The sequence below is a fragment of the Cuculus canorus genome, chromosome 4, assembly GCF_017976375.1.
Source record: "Cuculus canorus isolate bCucCan1 chromosome 4, bCucCan1.pri, whole genome shotgun sequence".
Taxonomy (NCBI): Eukaryota; Metazoa; Chordata; class Aves; order Cuculiformes; family Cuculidae; genus Cuculus; species Cuculus canorus.
In genome coordinates this window covers 11,157,574-11,173,194 of record NC_071404.1, presented here as the reverse complement: position 1 = coordinate 11,173,194, position 15,621 = coordinate 11,157,574, and the positions used below count along the sequence as shown (strand labels likewise).

General features: G+C 41.7%; 1 protein-coding gene across 3 annotated transcripts in view; it reads right to left on the bottom strand.

Annotated features, from left to right (window-relative positions):
* MSANTD1 (Myb/SANT DNA binding domain containing 1) overlaps positions 1–15,621 on the bottom strand; it is a 55,937-nt gene that overhangs the window by 25,675 nt on the left and 14,641 nt on the right. For 2 of the 3 annotated variants that reach the window (XM_054064546.1, XM_054064544.1), the window contains one exon: positions 9,547–9,639. Coding sequence is in view for 2 of the 3 variants with exons in the window: in XM_054064544.1 (XP_053920519.1) it covers positions 9,547–9,639 (93 nt within the window). In the remaining variant the exon portion in view is untranslated. Of the gene's footprint in view, positions 1–9,546; positions 14,023–15,621 lie in introns of those variants that run through there. The other variant, XM_054064543.1, reaches the window with a different exon arrangement.

Sequence of the window (15,621 nt, the reverse complement as noted above, 5' to 3'; positions counted from 1 at the left end):
ACAGCTGTTCCAGCTTTCATCGTGATCACTAAAGATAACAAACCCCAAATAGGTCAGAATGGTTTCTAATATGCAGATGTGGATTTAGTGAAGTTTGCCTATAGATGTTTCTATCACAGAGTTTAGACAACTCCATTAGTCCTAACATAGTTGATGACTACACTTCAAGTAATCTGTGCTAACCAGCTGCGTATACAGCCTTCAGCTTTGCAAGTGTGGGCTAACACATGCCAAATAAAACTTCCTTTAGCCAAGTTTTAGGGAAAGGGGTTTTCCCTTGTTTTTGCGGGGAGATAATGGCTCTAAGTCAGTCAACTACCAGAGCTCAACCCACAAATTGTAAGCTATTAAACTCTGATTACAGAAGAGCTTGTCTGATCCTGCTGATGGGGATTGTGGTAAGAGAAGCCAGCACCCTCCTTGGCAAATGAGCATTTATTTCATTAGGGCAAAAGATATTTCTGCAACTTCTCCTAAATCCATTTTCTGAAATTTCTGTAATTCTGTTTGTGAAACCAAAATGTGCAGCTGCCTACAGAGAGTTGCTCTCACACAGGCCACTGCCTATTTGGATTTCAGAAATGGAAGTACGTTAGTTTTGGTTCGGGTAAGTCTTAAGAGCAGTTGGTCTTGTCCCAGTTTTAGCACCACTGGCAGCAAACGCCACTTTTCAACCACTGTTGAGAGCAAGGTCAATAGGTTTGTTACTGCTCCTTGCAGTCCTCCAGTCTGGCAGACCAAGATAACACATGCATGGGCAATAATAGATCTTGAAACAGGACAGTGGCTGCAGAGCACGTGTTCATCCTCTGATTGTTTCAATGCAGGCACACCTTGATAATGCTGTTTAAAAGGATGTAAAATTATGCATGCGTCTGCTTAAAAAAAAAAAAAGTATTTTGGTTTTGCATTGCAGTGGGATGCTGTGTTTTAAGTTCACAAAAAGCTGTCTGCATGTGTGAGAGCCTGTCTTTTGCTGTCCACTGGGCTAAAAAAAGCTCACTTTCCAAAGTCTTACTAAAAAATGATGTGTTCAATGTCATTCATCATTGCACACTGCAATTTGCAAAGAGGGAAAAGTGCAATGAGAGAAGTACTCTTCCACTCATTCTGAAAAGCTTGGACGGAGACAAGTGATCACTGAGGAAAAGCTGCCTCCTTTTCTCCATTGAAACAACCGGTCCACCATAGCGAACCAGGAGCTCACCTGGTAGGGAAGTGCCTTGCAGACAGTGGAGCCCTCATAAGGTCTGTGCACGCTTCAATCTGCCACTCTCCCTGAGCGATGGAGTCACATGGGTTTGTAAAGGCTCAGAAGCTTTAGAAAACCATAAGTTTGTGTACACAGAGCCATAAGCTCAGTGCTGTAAAACTGTGCATGAACCACAGCTCATGCTGTCCTAACACCTGCGAGGGAAGTTTATCAGAGGAATAGTACAACACCATTCATAAAGGAAGCCAAAAGCTATTTACACTGCAAGAGGTCCTGTTATAAAGCCAAAAAGAAAAAAGGTGTTCAGGCTGAGGGAATATAGCAGGTGTCTTGTGGTACATCAGGTCTGCAACCTAAATGGGACATGACACAAATGAAACAAACAGGATAGACCACGAGGGACAAGAGATAGCAATGTGCTACTGAGCAAAGGCCATCGCATGGCTGAATAGCTTTTATGTACATCTAAAATAAATAATATGTGCAAAGAAGTCTGGCAACAGAAATGGGTGCTCTGGATGAAGCTGGCTGAAGGGAAGGCATGCTGGCTAATGCAGAGCAGAGAAGATTTTGATTTGTCAACCCTTAGAACAAAATGAAGAGGAAAAATGAACATTTCGACATAAATGCCCAGCCATGGGGCTGCCTGTGCGGCAGGTTTCCCCAACGGCAGAATGGGGTACCAGGCAGCTCAGGAGGATAGTGGTCTTAGAAAGTGCAGGTGAGCTTGGAGAAACTGGTGAGGTTTTTTATTGCATTTTTCTAGACCACGTCGTGCATGAATTTCTCTGTAATCAGAACATTTCCCAAAAGCGTGTTGATCTTGCTGAACCGGCAGATTCTGACCAAAAATACTTCTTCGCCTATTTTAGTAGTAACCATGGAAGCCAGCTTTGCACAGACATCCAGTTGGAGAGAGAAGGATGCCAAGAGAGGTGAATGCAGACAAGCGGGAAACGGGGCTTTAGCATTTTTTGTGGTCAGACAAGGAAGGCTTAGCACAGACAGGGGGAGAACTGGAATTATGTGGAGCTTCAGAATAAGCTCATGGACTGCAAGGAACCCAAGGAATTCACTTCTTGGAGAAACCAGGTATAGGCTGCTATATTGGTAGTAATTAAATTAAAAGTAGCAGTACTAAGATTTTTTTTCTTAAATTACTTTGTATTTTTTTTTAAGTTTAGCAGAGACACAAGTACTCAAGCTACCAACCCTGGGGGGCGGGAAAATCCCTTATGTCCAGAAATTACAAATAAGCACTCCCAGAATGTCTAGTAATTACAATATATGGAGGCAGGATGCCAGTCTAGGTGGACTTTCAGTCACACACATTCCTAAGTTTTCAGGCATACAGGGAGAGACAGGAAATATTCTTAAAAATGTATTTATATAGTATAGGGATTAAAGACATCAGTTCTACATGTGTCATACTCTTTGTTCGGTTTATAGCAAACAGAGCATTTCTGAGAACTGCTTACTCTTCAGAAATCACTTGTGGGTCCTTAGCATACTGCAGTACGTAGTATCAAACATAGTCCTTTTCTGGTTATCAGGCAACAAATCAGATCGCAATGAAACTTGCTCAGTTCCCAACAAATGTTTTCCCAAATCTCACCTGAGAGAAATTCTTTTGGCTCTGTTTACTTATAGAGGTTAGTCAATAATTCCTCCTGCTCATATTTGTGTTTTAGTACATTTTAGCAAGCTACATGCTGAAAGTGTCTGGTTCATTAAAAACTGCTCCTAAAATTCTATTTCAGAACTAAATCCCTCTGAGAACCTGTTCTAAACAGTTCACTTTAGACGTAGACCATGATCTAATCCAGTCTGGATTTGAGATGTATCACAAAAGAATGAAAATAATCCCTGTTGCACAGAAGTCTGCCCTGTGTCTGAGCGGCATTCCCACAACTCAGCAAGGCAGAAGAAAAATGCCATGTCACAAAAAAAATGGATGAGAGCAGCTGGTTTGACTGAGGTGGTGCTGTGGCTATACACAGCATCATTTCTGCCCCAGAAAGAATTAACGCTACTGGTATCATCCCTTACTAACAGCGCCATAATAAGCAGCAATATTTAAATAAATGCTTGAAGAAGATTATTGATTCATTGATCCATTATCAAGAAGCCATCCCCTGGATTCAAATAGATGAGAGTGAGCCAAGCGCAGGGATCTTGGCACCGGCACAGGACTCCAGCTAAGCAAGTTTCTGCACTGTTGTGGTAGTAAGCATTAGAGCTGTGCTGAATAAATGGATTCTAGCTAGCTGTTCTCCCAGAAAGGAGAGCAGTTTGGGCCCTTTTCCAGCAACCTCAGAGAAATTGCAGTGCAAGTCATGGGCAGTTCCCTGCCAGAAGCCCAGCCTCGCCACTCGGAGCTTGCTACTAGCTTGGCAGTCTGCTGCATCCACCTAGCAGCTGTCTGCATCCCTACGCTGTCTCTCCCTGACTCGCTGCCAAGGCCCACGATGGATGCGGGGAGGCTCCCAGCCCCTTTCCTGCCCTCCGCCTGCAGCCACACTCCAGGCAAGCCCAGCAATTACTCCAACAGGACTGGGAACTCCACACACGGGCTCGTCTCGGTGGTGGACAGCAGTGGAATTAAATCCTGCTGTTCTGCAGTTTAATCAGCCGCAGCTTTTGAAAATAATAAGCATTAAAAATCAAAGATGTCTGCCAAGTTGAGAAAGGCAAGAGCTTCTCTGACTCTCCTTCTGCGCTTCTGCTCGGAGACCCCTGACTATCCCCAGCTGCGAGCTTTTCCCCTCACAAGGGTTTGCTCAGCCCTCCAGCTCCGCAGAGGAAAATTTACAAGATTAAAAAAAAAAAAAAGTCAGATAAAATATTTAGAGCACAAGAGAGTTTTGTATCAGTTCATAAAAGATTTAAATACTAAAATGTAAATGTTGTTTTGGGTATTATTACAAGGAAACTTCAGAAATGAAAATCCAAGAAGGTGTTTCAACCTATAAAGTTGGGACAATACTCTTAAAAGACTGCCATATCTGAGAGCTGCCAAAAAGATAAGTAAAACCAAATTCACCAGCACTGCTGTGATAGCCAAAGAGCTTATCTGCTTAAGCAGTGGCTCATGGAGGTTGAGACCATACAAGGGGTAGCTGCTGTTTCTGGGACAAGCTGCCAGGAATGTCAGTCATCCTACAACATCTGCCTGTCCTCCCATGGGAAACGTGTACAGCTTTCAAGAGATCAAACTGGAAGGAAGCATCATACAGCCAGTTGCAGTTGGTTTTGACTTTATTCCCAATGCCATACTCCAAGGCTTTCAGGGTTGTTTAGTAACCTGTCAGAAAGCTGAATGAAAAAAATATTGCCAGTGGAAACACATGGGGTTTCCAGGAGAATGATGGGTTTCCATATGGTCCCACAGAGGCCGTGCAGCCATATGGCTCGTGAACTCCTGTAGGGTCAGTGTTTCCAAATGCTACCCCCAAAAGGACAACTTCTGCTTTTGTGCAGCAAACTACCAGGACACTGAGTTGCATCTCCAAGACACAGACAGTATTGGGAACTTAAGTATTAGCTCTTATGTCTCGTGAAAGGCAAGAGGACTGGCGTGGGTCCCTCTCAACACAGGAAGGTGTATTGCAATGTGCATATAATGTTACACCTTTTCACACAAAGTTGTTTGACAGTATTTGGGGTCTTGTGATTCCTCTTGGTTTACAGCATGTACAGTCTTGCTGCCTGGATATTCCAGGGACAAGCAGGACAGGTCATCTCCCCCTCCTAGATCCAAGCGTGCTCCTCCAGGTGGCCTTCCGCTCAGGAATGCCGCATGTCCTCTCAGTGCCTTCATTGTAAGTCTGTACTGCAGTTGCTTTCATGTTCTTCATTGACTCCTCGCTTTTTCCAGCTTTTTTTTTCCCCCTCTCTCTATGGCTCTCTGCTGTTTGTCAGACACAGTTCCACTACAACCATTCTCAAGCCAACAGATTTAACTTGATATTCTAGCCTGACTGTAGTCCTCCAACCTTGGCATTAGCTATTCTGCTATTACTAAACCAAGAATATTTGCTTCCTCTCTTTTCCTCAGTGAAATGCTGTCAGAAAATCTTTCAGCCTACAGATCAAAGAAACATTTTCTAGCTGTCGCGCACAGGAGCATTCTGGCCAGCCTGAGGAGTCCATCTGCCTCTTCCCGTATGTTCTCCTGAACTAACACACATCCACAGACCACTTCTGGATGCAGACATTTCCATGTCCAACACCAGCTGTCCAATGCCTCCAGTGATTTTAAAATCAATGTGTTTCATTCAATGTGGCACTCAGTGTTGTAAACCAGAGGATGTGCCCTGAACAATTGTATGTGTGTGCAGAGAAAAGCAGCATGATTTTCTTGCCTATAAATACTCACCACAAGGTGGGCATTCATAGAATGATAGAATATCTTAAGCTGGAAGGGATCATCAAGTGCAAATCTCTGCTCTTTGCAGGACTACCTAGAACTAAACCATGTGAATAAAAGCATTGTTCCAAAAGCTCCTTAAACACTGACACGATTGGTGCCGTGATCACTTACTTACCTGGGTACCCTGTTCCAGTGGGTGACCACACTCTCCATGAAAAACCTTTTCCTAATGTCCATTCTGAACTTCCTCTGATCCAGATTTGGAGGCAAGGAAAGCTAATATTACCAAAAGGAATGATAAAGTACCTGCCACTATCTATTTCTTCCCTGAGTAAATCACAGAAGTATAATCCACAAGATGAATTTAGATATGGATTACCTGGACTCAGTTCACCTGTAGCAGGTTAGTGAGCCCTCAAAAGACTCTCTTTGGACAGCAAAGCTGCCCCCAGTAAATAAGCAAAGACTATTCTGAACATCAACAAAACTGAAAAGCTACAGACCGGATGTTCAGTAGAGTAGAGCCTACCTATTTCCATTCAAACTCCAAAGGGGGTTGGGCATTCCCGGCGTAAGTAAGAAATCTAACCCAGATGTTTGAGGGGGGATTTGGACAGAAAATGTATGGAACTTAAAATCACACAGATGCAGGAAACCTCCAGCGTAAAGATGCAAGTAGAGACAAGCTGTCCAAAGGCATTCATGGCAGATGTGAATGGCACAAGGGAATTCTTCCTTTGTTTCATACCTAAACATTCAGTTTATTTCTGCATTGCCAGAAGGAGGACTTTTGGATCTCCATGCTCTAAGCAAATCTTAATTGCTCAGAAGGCTGGGATTTTTTGGTTATGTAAAACAGCTTTAATGACTGTAGGCCCAGAGACCTTCTAAACAAGGAACCACCATCTGCGGCAGAGAAAAGGGACTAAACAATTTACAAAAATATCAAGCCAGTTCCCAACACAGTATCTCATTCTCTTTAATAAAATTGGCCAGTGTTTCTCATTTGCTGTGCAAACAGAAAGCAGTAGTGTGTTTCCCAAGGGAAGCGCTTTACTCCCACCGGCCACCTCCAAAGGATTTGGAAGTCAGTCCTCTTCTCCCCTGGCCTCTATCACCTGACTGTAAAAAGGTATGGTAAAAAACTACTTGGACTGGCTTTAGCCCCTGTTTCGCTGTGGATTTAAAAAGAGCTCAATGACTCGATTCAAAAACCTTCCCAACAAAGGACAGGACAGTATGACTACTTCTGGTCAGCATCTCACTGGCTATATAATGAAAATACTCTTTTCTGTGTATTCTGCAACTTTATCTGAACAGTGATGGCTTACACACTTGAACACAGTGTTTGCGCTGACTCTTCCCCCATGCAGTCTTTAATGCCCCATAGCAATATCCCAACTGAAGTCACTTAAGCAGACTGAAAATACACCACAGGCAACAGTCTAAAATATTCGATACTAACATCTTGGTTTTCTCCATTTACAACATCTTTCCTTTCTGCAGAATATTCTTCACGACAATTGGCCAGGCAGATTGTATTAAAGCTCATGCATACCTTCTCAAATGATTTCCCATCAAGTCTCAGTGGGAACTAATTGAAGATTAAACTAATCATTCCTTGAGGCCTCTTACAGAGCGTTTTATCACTTTTGTAAATACATTAAGGAGAACTTTAGTGAAGTGCTGATCTGGCAGAATCACTGAACACATGAGCTGGAGTGGCTGGACAACCCAACACACATCTGGTAAATAAGAACTTGGAACATCCTCAATAAATGGGACAAAATATACCCTCTTCCATTTCTTCTGACTTCTTCTGATTTTAAAAACCAGTCTAGCAAAACCACAATAGTAAATGTTTCCCAAAACGTCATGCTGTCTTTTTGAAAACAAAGGAGCAAGTCTGACAGGAGCTGCTTGACATTACATGAAACATTCCTGATGAACTCCCTGATCTTCTCTGTCTCCTGAAATCTGGAGAATACTACAATATTCAGCCAAAACCCAGCTACCTTAACTCGTGTTCATCCCTGCTTCAAACTGCTTCCACAATAACCAAATTCTTTCATAGACCAATCTGCAGCTCTGTCTCTGACCTCTGATCTTCACAGCACCTGCTCTGGGTATTGTACATGGCTATCAGATAATGATAACCGACATCCAGACTTCCACTGGCCTCTGGCTAAAAGCCGTATGTAATGCTGGGTCATGGCAGATCCTCAGACAAAAAAATTAATGTTCTTTTTCTGCAGTGCCTTGCAGGGTTAAGAGTCGTCGAAGTAGAGATGAAAGCTGAAAGAAAGGTCCTAAAAGGTTTTGAAGCAACAGAAAACACCCTCTGGATTGTCAGAATTGGACACTTGATGCAGTAACAAAATTCATGGTCCCAAAAGCAGGATGAGATATATCCTTACTACTATTTGCTTCAAAAGAAATACACATTTTCAGGTTTATTTTGCTGTAGAGGCAGAAGAGAATCCTGAACTCTTGTCATCACAATTATTGGGAATATTTTGGGAGTACTTTATAGATTTCGCAACTGTAAATGTTTTAGAAACATTATTGCGCTTTATTCTACTCTGCCTCCCTATGTCGTTTTAATCTTACTCACAAGAACTCCTTCAAGAAGGCATCAAACCCAAGTTCTCACCTAAGAATTTTAAATATTACAGGTGGTGTGAGTTACCAGTCAAAGTTTCTGTAATCATTCTCAATTTTAAGACAATATAGATGCTTCCCACTACTTTCAATATGCTACAATGTAGGAAAGCAAGATCAGCTGTGGTTTAGATTATTAACATGATACAATTGCAGTACACTCAGAAATGGTCAAAAATCAACTCTCTTACTTCCAAATGCCTGGTTCTGTATATAAAACCACAGTAAAAACGGTATATCTTGTGAATAAAGTTTTCATTCACATTTGACTGTGTTAATTATTGTCAGACAGCCAACATCTGTGCCACCACCTATTTTATTTATACACACACACGTATATATGCACACATAGACACACGCTCTTTTTATATCTTTTATACACGCAGACACACACACACATTATTTTGTCTGTCTGATTTCTAATACCAACTATTTCAACATAAATCTTGGAAGAGGAGAAGAAGGGACAGCTGAAGGGAGACCTGGCCATCAATTCACAACAGAGTCCAGGGAAAGCTCTGCACGTGCAGAATAACCCTCAGGAAGTGGAAGAGTATCGTATCTTCCTTCCAAAAATTTGGAAATGCATTGCATGTTACTACAGACTCTGCACCATCTTAGGACAAATCCAAGACTCCTAAAAATATAAAACATGCTTGAATACCACAAGTTGGTTTTCTGTGTTCTGTAGTTTCACATGAGAATCACCAAAAGAGGAATTATTATTTCTTTCTTTAAGCAATATTCTCATCAGAAAATTCTTCATGTAAAAGCTTGTGGAGACAGTGAGAGGAACTGCTAGTCCAATACAAGACTGTGAGAAGGCATGTCCACCATGAGACACAAGGTTGTTGGACTCAAAACTGTGAAGAAATGTTAGAAGTCAACAGATTTTAAAATACACTGCTCCCAGTCTACCGGCTAACATCTCTGAAATGGTCCGGTCACGCAGCAGCTGCAGAGCCAGTGCATCAGGAAAAAGCAAATGGGTTCAAGGACAAAGTACAGATCAGTTAACCCCATAAAATCCCAAAGCAGCAATCACCACAGACAGCAGGGACTACTGTAGGGGACAGCAGTCCCCTACAAGGGACTGAAACAGTGACCTACTTGACTTCCTCTAGCTCAAGAGAAGACAACGCAGCCGCTTCTCCACTCTCAGAAATTGCAGCCCTGAAACACACTCCTTCCCTTACCCTGCTTTTCAGAGGTGGAGCAAAAGAGGAGCACCAGCTCAACGCAAGAACTCACACTTCTATAGCTTTGAGGGTTTAATGGTGTGGAAGAAAACCTTCAGTACCTGCTGTCCTAGGAACAGAAGATCCTCCATGAGCCTTGAAGTCAACACAGGAATCCTCGCAGCAGATCACTGTCCCAGAGCAGAACTTCGTGTCTAAGGGAGAGAGAGTTTGGCAGAACAAGACACTGTGTGTGGGGGGGAGGTGATGAAACATTTCATAGCAATTGAGGAGGAAGGTCAGCCCTGCTTAGGCATGGTTATATAGTAAAGATCTAGTGAGGTAGGTTTAGTTTAGTTTGCAAATTCTAGTCCTTCAAATAGCACAAACAAATATATTCCCCATGCTATACAGTCCCATCATAAATGATTTGAAATGTACCTTAAATCTTCAGCAACGTCATTCATTTGTGCTGAAAGCTACTAATATAAACCAAAAGAATATAACAAACACCCTCATCCATACATCTTACTGCTGCCACCAAGAAGGTATTTCTTTAAAAGGCATCCCAGCCTCACCCAGGCCACCAGCAGACATAATTTTTCCTACTTTCCTGTTATTTGCTAAGCTCTTGCATTAGTGAGTTAATGTTCAGTGCTCAGCATGCTGTCCTTCAGAGGATAGCAAAGCTTTTTTAAAATATAGTGGGTCCTGAAGGCATTGTTATCTCTATTTTACACAAGGAAAAGCCAGAGATAGCTAGAGAAAAAAATTGAAAAGCTTCTAAATGACTTTAAAACTGAAGCAATTTTCAGAAGAGAATTAGACACTCCACAGCTGAAGTCAATCGTGCACGTCCTTCAATCACATCTGAAACGAAACACGTTCTCAATTCACATAAGGCAAGGTCCTCAAAGCTACAGAGGTATCTAAAAATATTGCAATGGGAAACAATTTCCAAGCCTAAGACACAGAGCTAAATTAGCCATGACGTCTCCAAGAAAATAATTGATTAGGTGCCTAAGAGTTCACAGGAACCCATTTATTTCACAAAAAGAAGGTAGTTGGGTACCTCAAGTTTTTCTTGTTCCATGCTGCGATCCCATCATTTTGACTGAGTTGAACCTCTTAGCACTTACACCCGTGAAAACCTACTTGGGACTGGGAAGCTGTGAGCACAGGTAATGCTCCTCAGGGCGGCTCTGGCATCGGTTTGCGGGAACAGCCGCTTCAACTTTCATTTAAAGACGTGGCTCGAGGAAGAGTGGGTGGCACAAAAATAGCACCCACTACCAAAGCAAGGTGGTTGCAACCTCTCCCTCTAGAGACAGGTTATGGGTTTGGACTCTGCCTCCAGGGTTGGTTTTGATTTTTATCCAGTGATGTTTTAATGCAAAGCATGTAGCAAGCAGCCTTGGGAATGCAGCCAGATACCTGCTCCCCACCTCCCTTCAGGGGAGGTCCCAACCAAAAAAGCCACAGTCAGGCTCCCACTTGCTTCTCTTCTTCAGCTCTGCGAATCCTTCTCCGCTCCGTGGCACAACTTCAATAGGAAGGGCTGAGAGGTTGCCTACAGCCTGGGAAGGGACAGGTGGATTTGAATACCCGTTGGGAGAAGGAGGACCCAAACCCAAGTTTGACCACTTCTGAGACGAGTATTATAACCATTAAGTCATTATATGAAAACCACCGCACCGATCATTTGTATCTTAAGCAGCAGGAGCAAGGCTGTAAGCTGAGGCCTCAGCAACAGGGGCAGGTTTGACTCACCTGGCCAGGTTTGGAGCTTGCAGAGTGTGGGAGCCACTTGCAGGATGCAGCATGAGAGCTGGCACGGGGATAGGGGTGGGAAAAGGGTATCCAGGAGCCTAACCAGATATCAGGATAATTATCGGGGAAGGAACAAGATCCTGCAAAAAAGCCCTCTTGAAATCACCAGAGATACATCTGTCCTAACTTACTAACTTTAGGGTTAAAATGTCAAATTAAAAGTCTCTTATCGCCACCGAAGTGGTTTGTCTTGAATTTTTAAGTGTTTGTTTAAGCTTAGGTTAAAAACTGTCTGGGCTCCTTGACCCAATAGGCAATAGAAACTTTCTCTACTTTCATTGACTCTTGCATCTCTAGTCTAGCTTCCTGCATCTTCTTCATCTTTAAACTCAAGTAAGAGTTGAGCTGCAGAACTTTAACTAAGGTTTAAAAATTCCTTAAAGGAATTTTTTAAGTAACTGTTAGCCAATGTGTTTTTATCTCAAACCAATGCAATAAAGTAACATCTAGCTCTATGTTTAAAAAGAGTATGTTTGCAATTAAAGAGCAAGCCTATACACGTGTTATTAAATCCTGTGAGCCTGATTTTCTTCAGTTGTGTTGTTCCTTGCAATTCTTTAAATATGTATTTGAAAGAAGTGAAAGAAAAAGTAGCATTACTCTGAAGTTGCAAATAAGTCTTTTGAGAAAATAAGTGCATTTTAATCTCGGTGATATATACTAACCATAACAATAGGAGCTATGCAGTAGAAAAGGGACACACTTTATCAAAACAGGAGGTATCTCTCTGCACAGGGACAGATGAGTTGGCTGAGTAAATGGAAATACGATTCATTTTAGACATTAGTAAAGATAACATTGTAGGTAGATGTGTGCAAGAGCTGCAGAATTTGTTTTGGGCCCATTCAGAAACAAAGTCTGGCACAAATTTCTGATTTAGATTTCAGGCTCATCTCAGCAACAGTCATTAGTTTATACAACAGCACTAGGAGTGAACAGCAAGTGCCCCTAAACCTCCTCCCACAGAAGAAAGTTACAGCTGAAACGCTGCGTCATTCCACGCTGGTGATTTTCAGACAGAATTTCCCACTCACTTTAACAAGGTGATAATTTACAAATCTCTGCCAAGGAATACAGCCTCCTCAGAGGACTCCCACCGCTCTGAAGACACCTGCTGGTGGAGTTTGACACCCTGTACCTAGAGCATCAGAAAGCATTTGGGAGGCTTGTGTTAGGGAAAAGTACACAGTTTTACAGAGATTAAATTGCTTGAAGTACCTTTTTTTTTTTTCCTTGTGCTAAGAAAAAAGAAGAGGAGATCCTACATTTTGAGAAGCCTGAACATAAGGACAGAAAAACATCTTACAGTCCGTCCAGCCAAGCACCTGTTGGCTATAGAAGAAATACCATACAGTTGTGTCTCCGCTGACTTGCTACAGGTGCTTCTTCAGCATCTGCAATTGTGTGGGCGCATTACAAAGCTTAATATTGCTTCTGTCATTTGGAGACTAATGCTGGCGTTATCACATTTTTTAATTAAATATCAAAAAATTACTTATATCACATGACAATACACAGTGCAGTCTTACCAGCTTAAATCAGGATCGGGTTTATGCTTCTATAACTAGTGCCCTGTCTAAATAGACTTACATTGAATGAGCTACACCCTCTGCCTGTTTGAGAATAATTGCCTATGCACATTTCTCAGGAAGGATGCACATATTTGAGCTCAGGCATTTTTGCCCACAGAACACTCAGGTGTGGATCAGCAAACACCTGACATCACTGTCAGTTGCTATAATATGTCAGGAGGAGATCAACTGTATCGCTTTTCCAGCATGGCCTGCTATCCAAACCCATAGCTGGTACCACTGCCACCTCCTTATACAGTGGCAAGCAAGATATCGTTTCCCTGTATCCTTCCTCCTCTTCCAGATCTCATTCGACACTTTTCACCCTTGGTGCTGGAGGTCAGCACTGATTTAACTCCCTATAATTTGGCATCATTTGTTTTCTCTCATCACTGTTATTTTTCCAAAACGGGCAAAATAAGAATGCAGAAAATTTGACATAAAAAAAATCCTACGCAGTACTATGTAGCTCTCCTGCAACGCCCACTAGCCTGGACCATTTAAAACACTTGAGTCCCACCTCTTAGTGATATATTCTTGATGAGACAGGCATTCACATCAGCAATGAGAGCTTCATCAGTGAGACAGTTGCAAAATACAGCCAAAATCTGAAAAGACATCCCCTCTAGTTCACGCTTCTGTCTAGATCAATTGTCAAATGCTCCACACAAACTAAAGATAGGGTGTTGTTTGCAGAGCTCAATAGCCTCAAGAAGGAGAAACTCCCTATTAATGCAAAAAAAAAGACAGCTTCTAGTTAGATTTAAGTTATGTCCCTAGACAAAGATAAGGTCATTCATCAGGATATGCATCTGACTTTGGAAACTAATGAAAATGCCAAGTTTTATTTGATTTGGTCAAAGTGAATGCCTTTTCTGGGCCTGGAACTAAGATAACAAGAAGAAATACCAGAATTGCTAACATCTTCTGTGTGGACCAGGGCAGTATCTCAACTCCTCTCCTCTGACATATTCCGTCTCACAGTCAGAGACTGATCGGAGCCTTCCCAATAGTTCCCATGACTCCCAGAGAACAGTCTCTGGGATGTGTTTTTTGCAGTATAGATATAAAACAGCTAGGTGAGTCACTGAAGGCATCTACCACTGCTTTGTGATGCATTTCCAGAAGCTTGCAAGCAAGCAAACAACATACAACAAGCAGTGAAAATGAAGAAACTTTTTTTCCTTCATAGATGATATAAAAAATTTCCAACCCACTTAAAATAGACATCCTCAATTAAAATCATATCTGGCTAAAGAAAGGTAGTGGTCTTGTTACGATTGAGCCATCATTGCACAGACTTGATTTTCACCATGGAAAAAAAAGGTTGTTTACTGGTATGGAACTGTTTCTAAAATAAAATAAAATATTCTGTAATAAAAAGTAATATTACAAAAGGAAAGAACCATTCAAATACAGTAGTATAAGGAATTTTGTCGGGATAGTTGCTCTGTAGCACAACTTAGCTACGAACTCCTCTCTCCCAATGATCATCATATGACCATTTCCCTGAATAGCATGAGCAAAAATTTGCTATGCACCTTCCTTCTTCTAATGAGGGCTATGGGAAACGGTAGACAGACATTTCACATGCTCACCTCCCCCCATATATCCCACAGATGCCAAAACTCTCAAAAATTTCCCTTCCCTGATTTCAAAACAAATATGAAAAAGAATTTCCACAAACACAAAAGGAACAAGGAGGTGAAACTGGGTCTGCTTTTCAGGTCAATACAATATATAATTCAGGTGTGATTCAAAAAATTAAAACAAAAAAAAAACCAAAACAGTTTGTTTTAGAGTCTAGTTCAGTTTTCGGCATGAACAACACTACTGAAGGGGCGGAAAGATACACTAGGTCATATGAAGAAGAGTAGGACAGCTGTCTAGTGACATGTAAGCAGAGCTGAACAAGCTTAATGCATTCAAATCGGAGACCAGACAATTCTCTGGCAGCATTTGAGAAATACATGAAAAAGCTGTGCATCACGTTGCCAGCAGTAGTAGAGAACTGGACACAGGGACCTCAAGGGTCCTTTCCCAAGCCTATGTTTAATTCCTCCTGGTACAGAAACCCTTCTGTATTCTATGATCATTCTTGAAGCTTTTCTGTGTGCTATTTCTACTTCTGCTGTACTCCAGACAAAGTTATCACACTGTGCAACACATAGATTGTGGATTTACACACAGACCTAATCTAATTTTATTTTAAGTTTTCTTTAAAGTCTTTAACACCTTATTTATCTTCTTGATCGCTACTCAGGTTTGAGCTGATATTTTCCAAGAACTAGTCATAATGACACCAAGATGGTTTTCCTGAATGGTTACATCTCCGTGGGTGCACAAGCATGGTTCTCTTCCCCTTATGCATTACTTTGCAGTTGTTGGGTGAGAAGATGGAGGCTATTCACAGACAGTTTTAATATTAACTACCTTGAATTACAAAAATTATTATTAAAATTTCTTATAGGAATGTTTGTCATCTCTCCTTTTTTTTCTGAAGCATCAGTAGATAATCAAACAATAGAGATACAAACTGAGTTTCTTGTAGCCTGATGACTTTCCTGCAACTGGAAAATGGGTGATTCATTTCCTATCCTCTGTTTTATTTCCTTTAAGTAGTTTGAACCATAACCAGTTCAAAACTACAGGAGCACTTTCCCTTTATTTCCTGAGAACTTAGAGGGTTTGCTGACTACTGATAAGGGACCTTGGAAGTCCAGCTATACCCTAGCAACCACATCACCTCTACCCAAGGCCTGCTGGGCTTCAAACCACACAGATTTATGGCAGCTC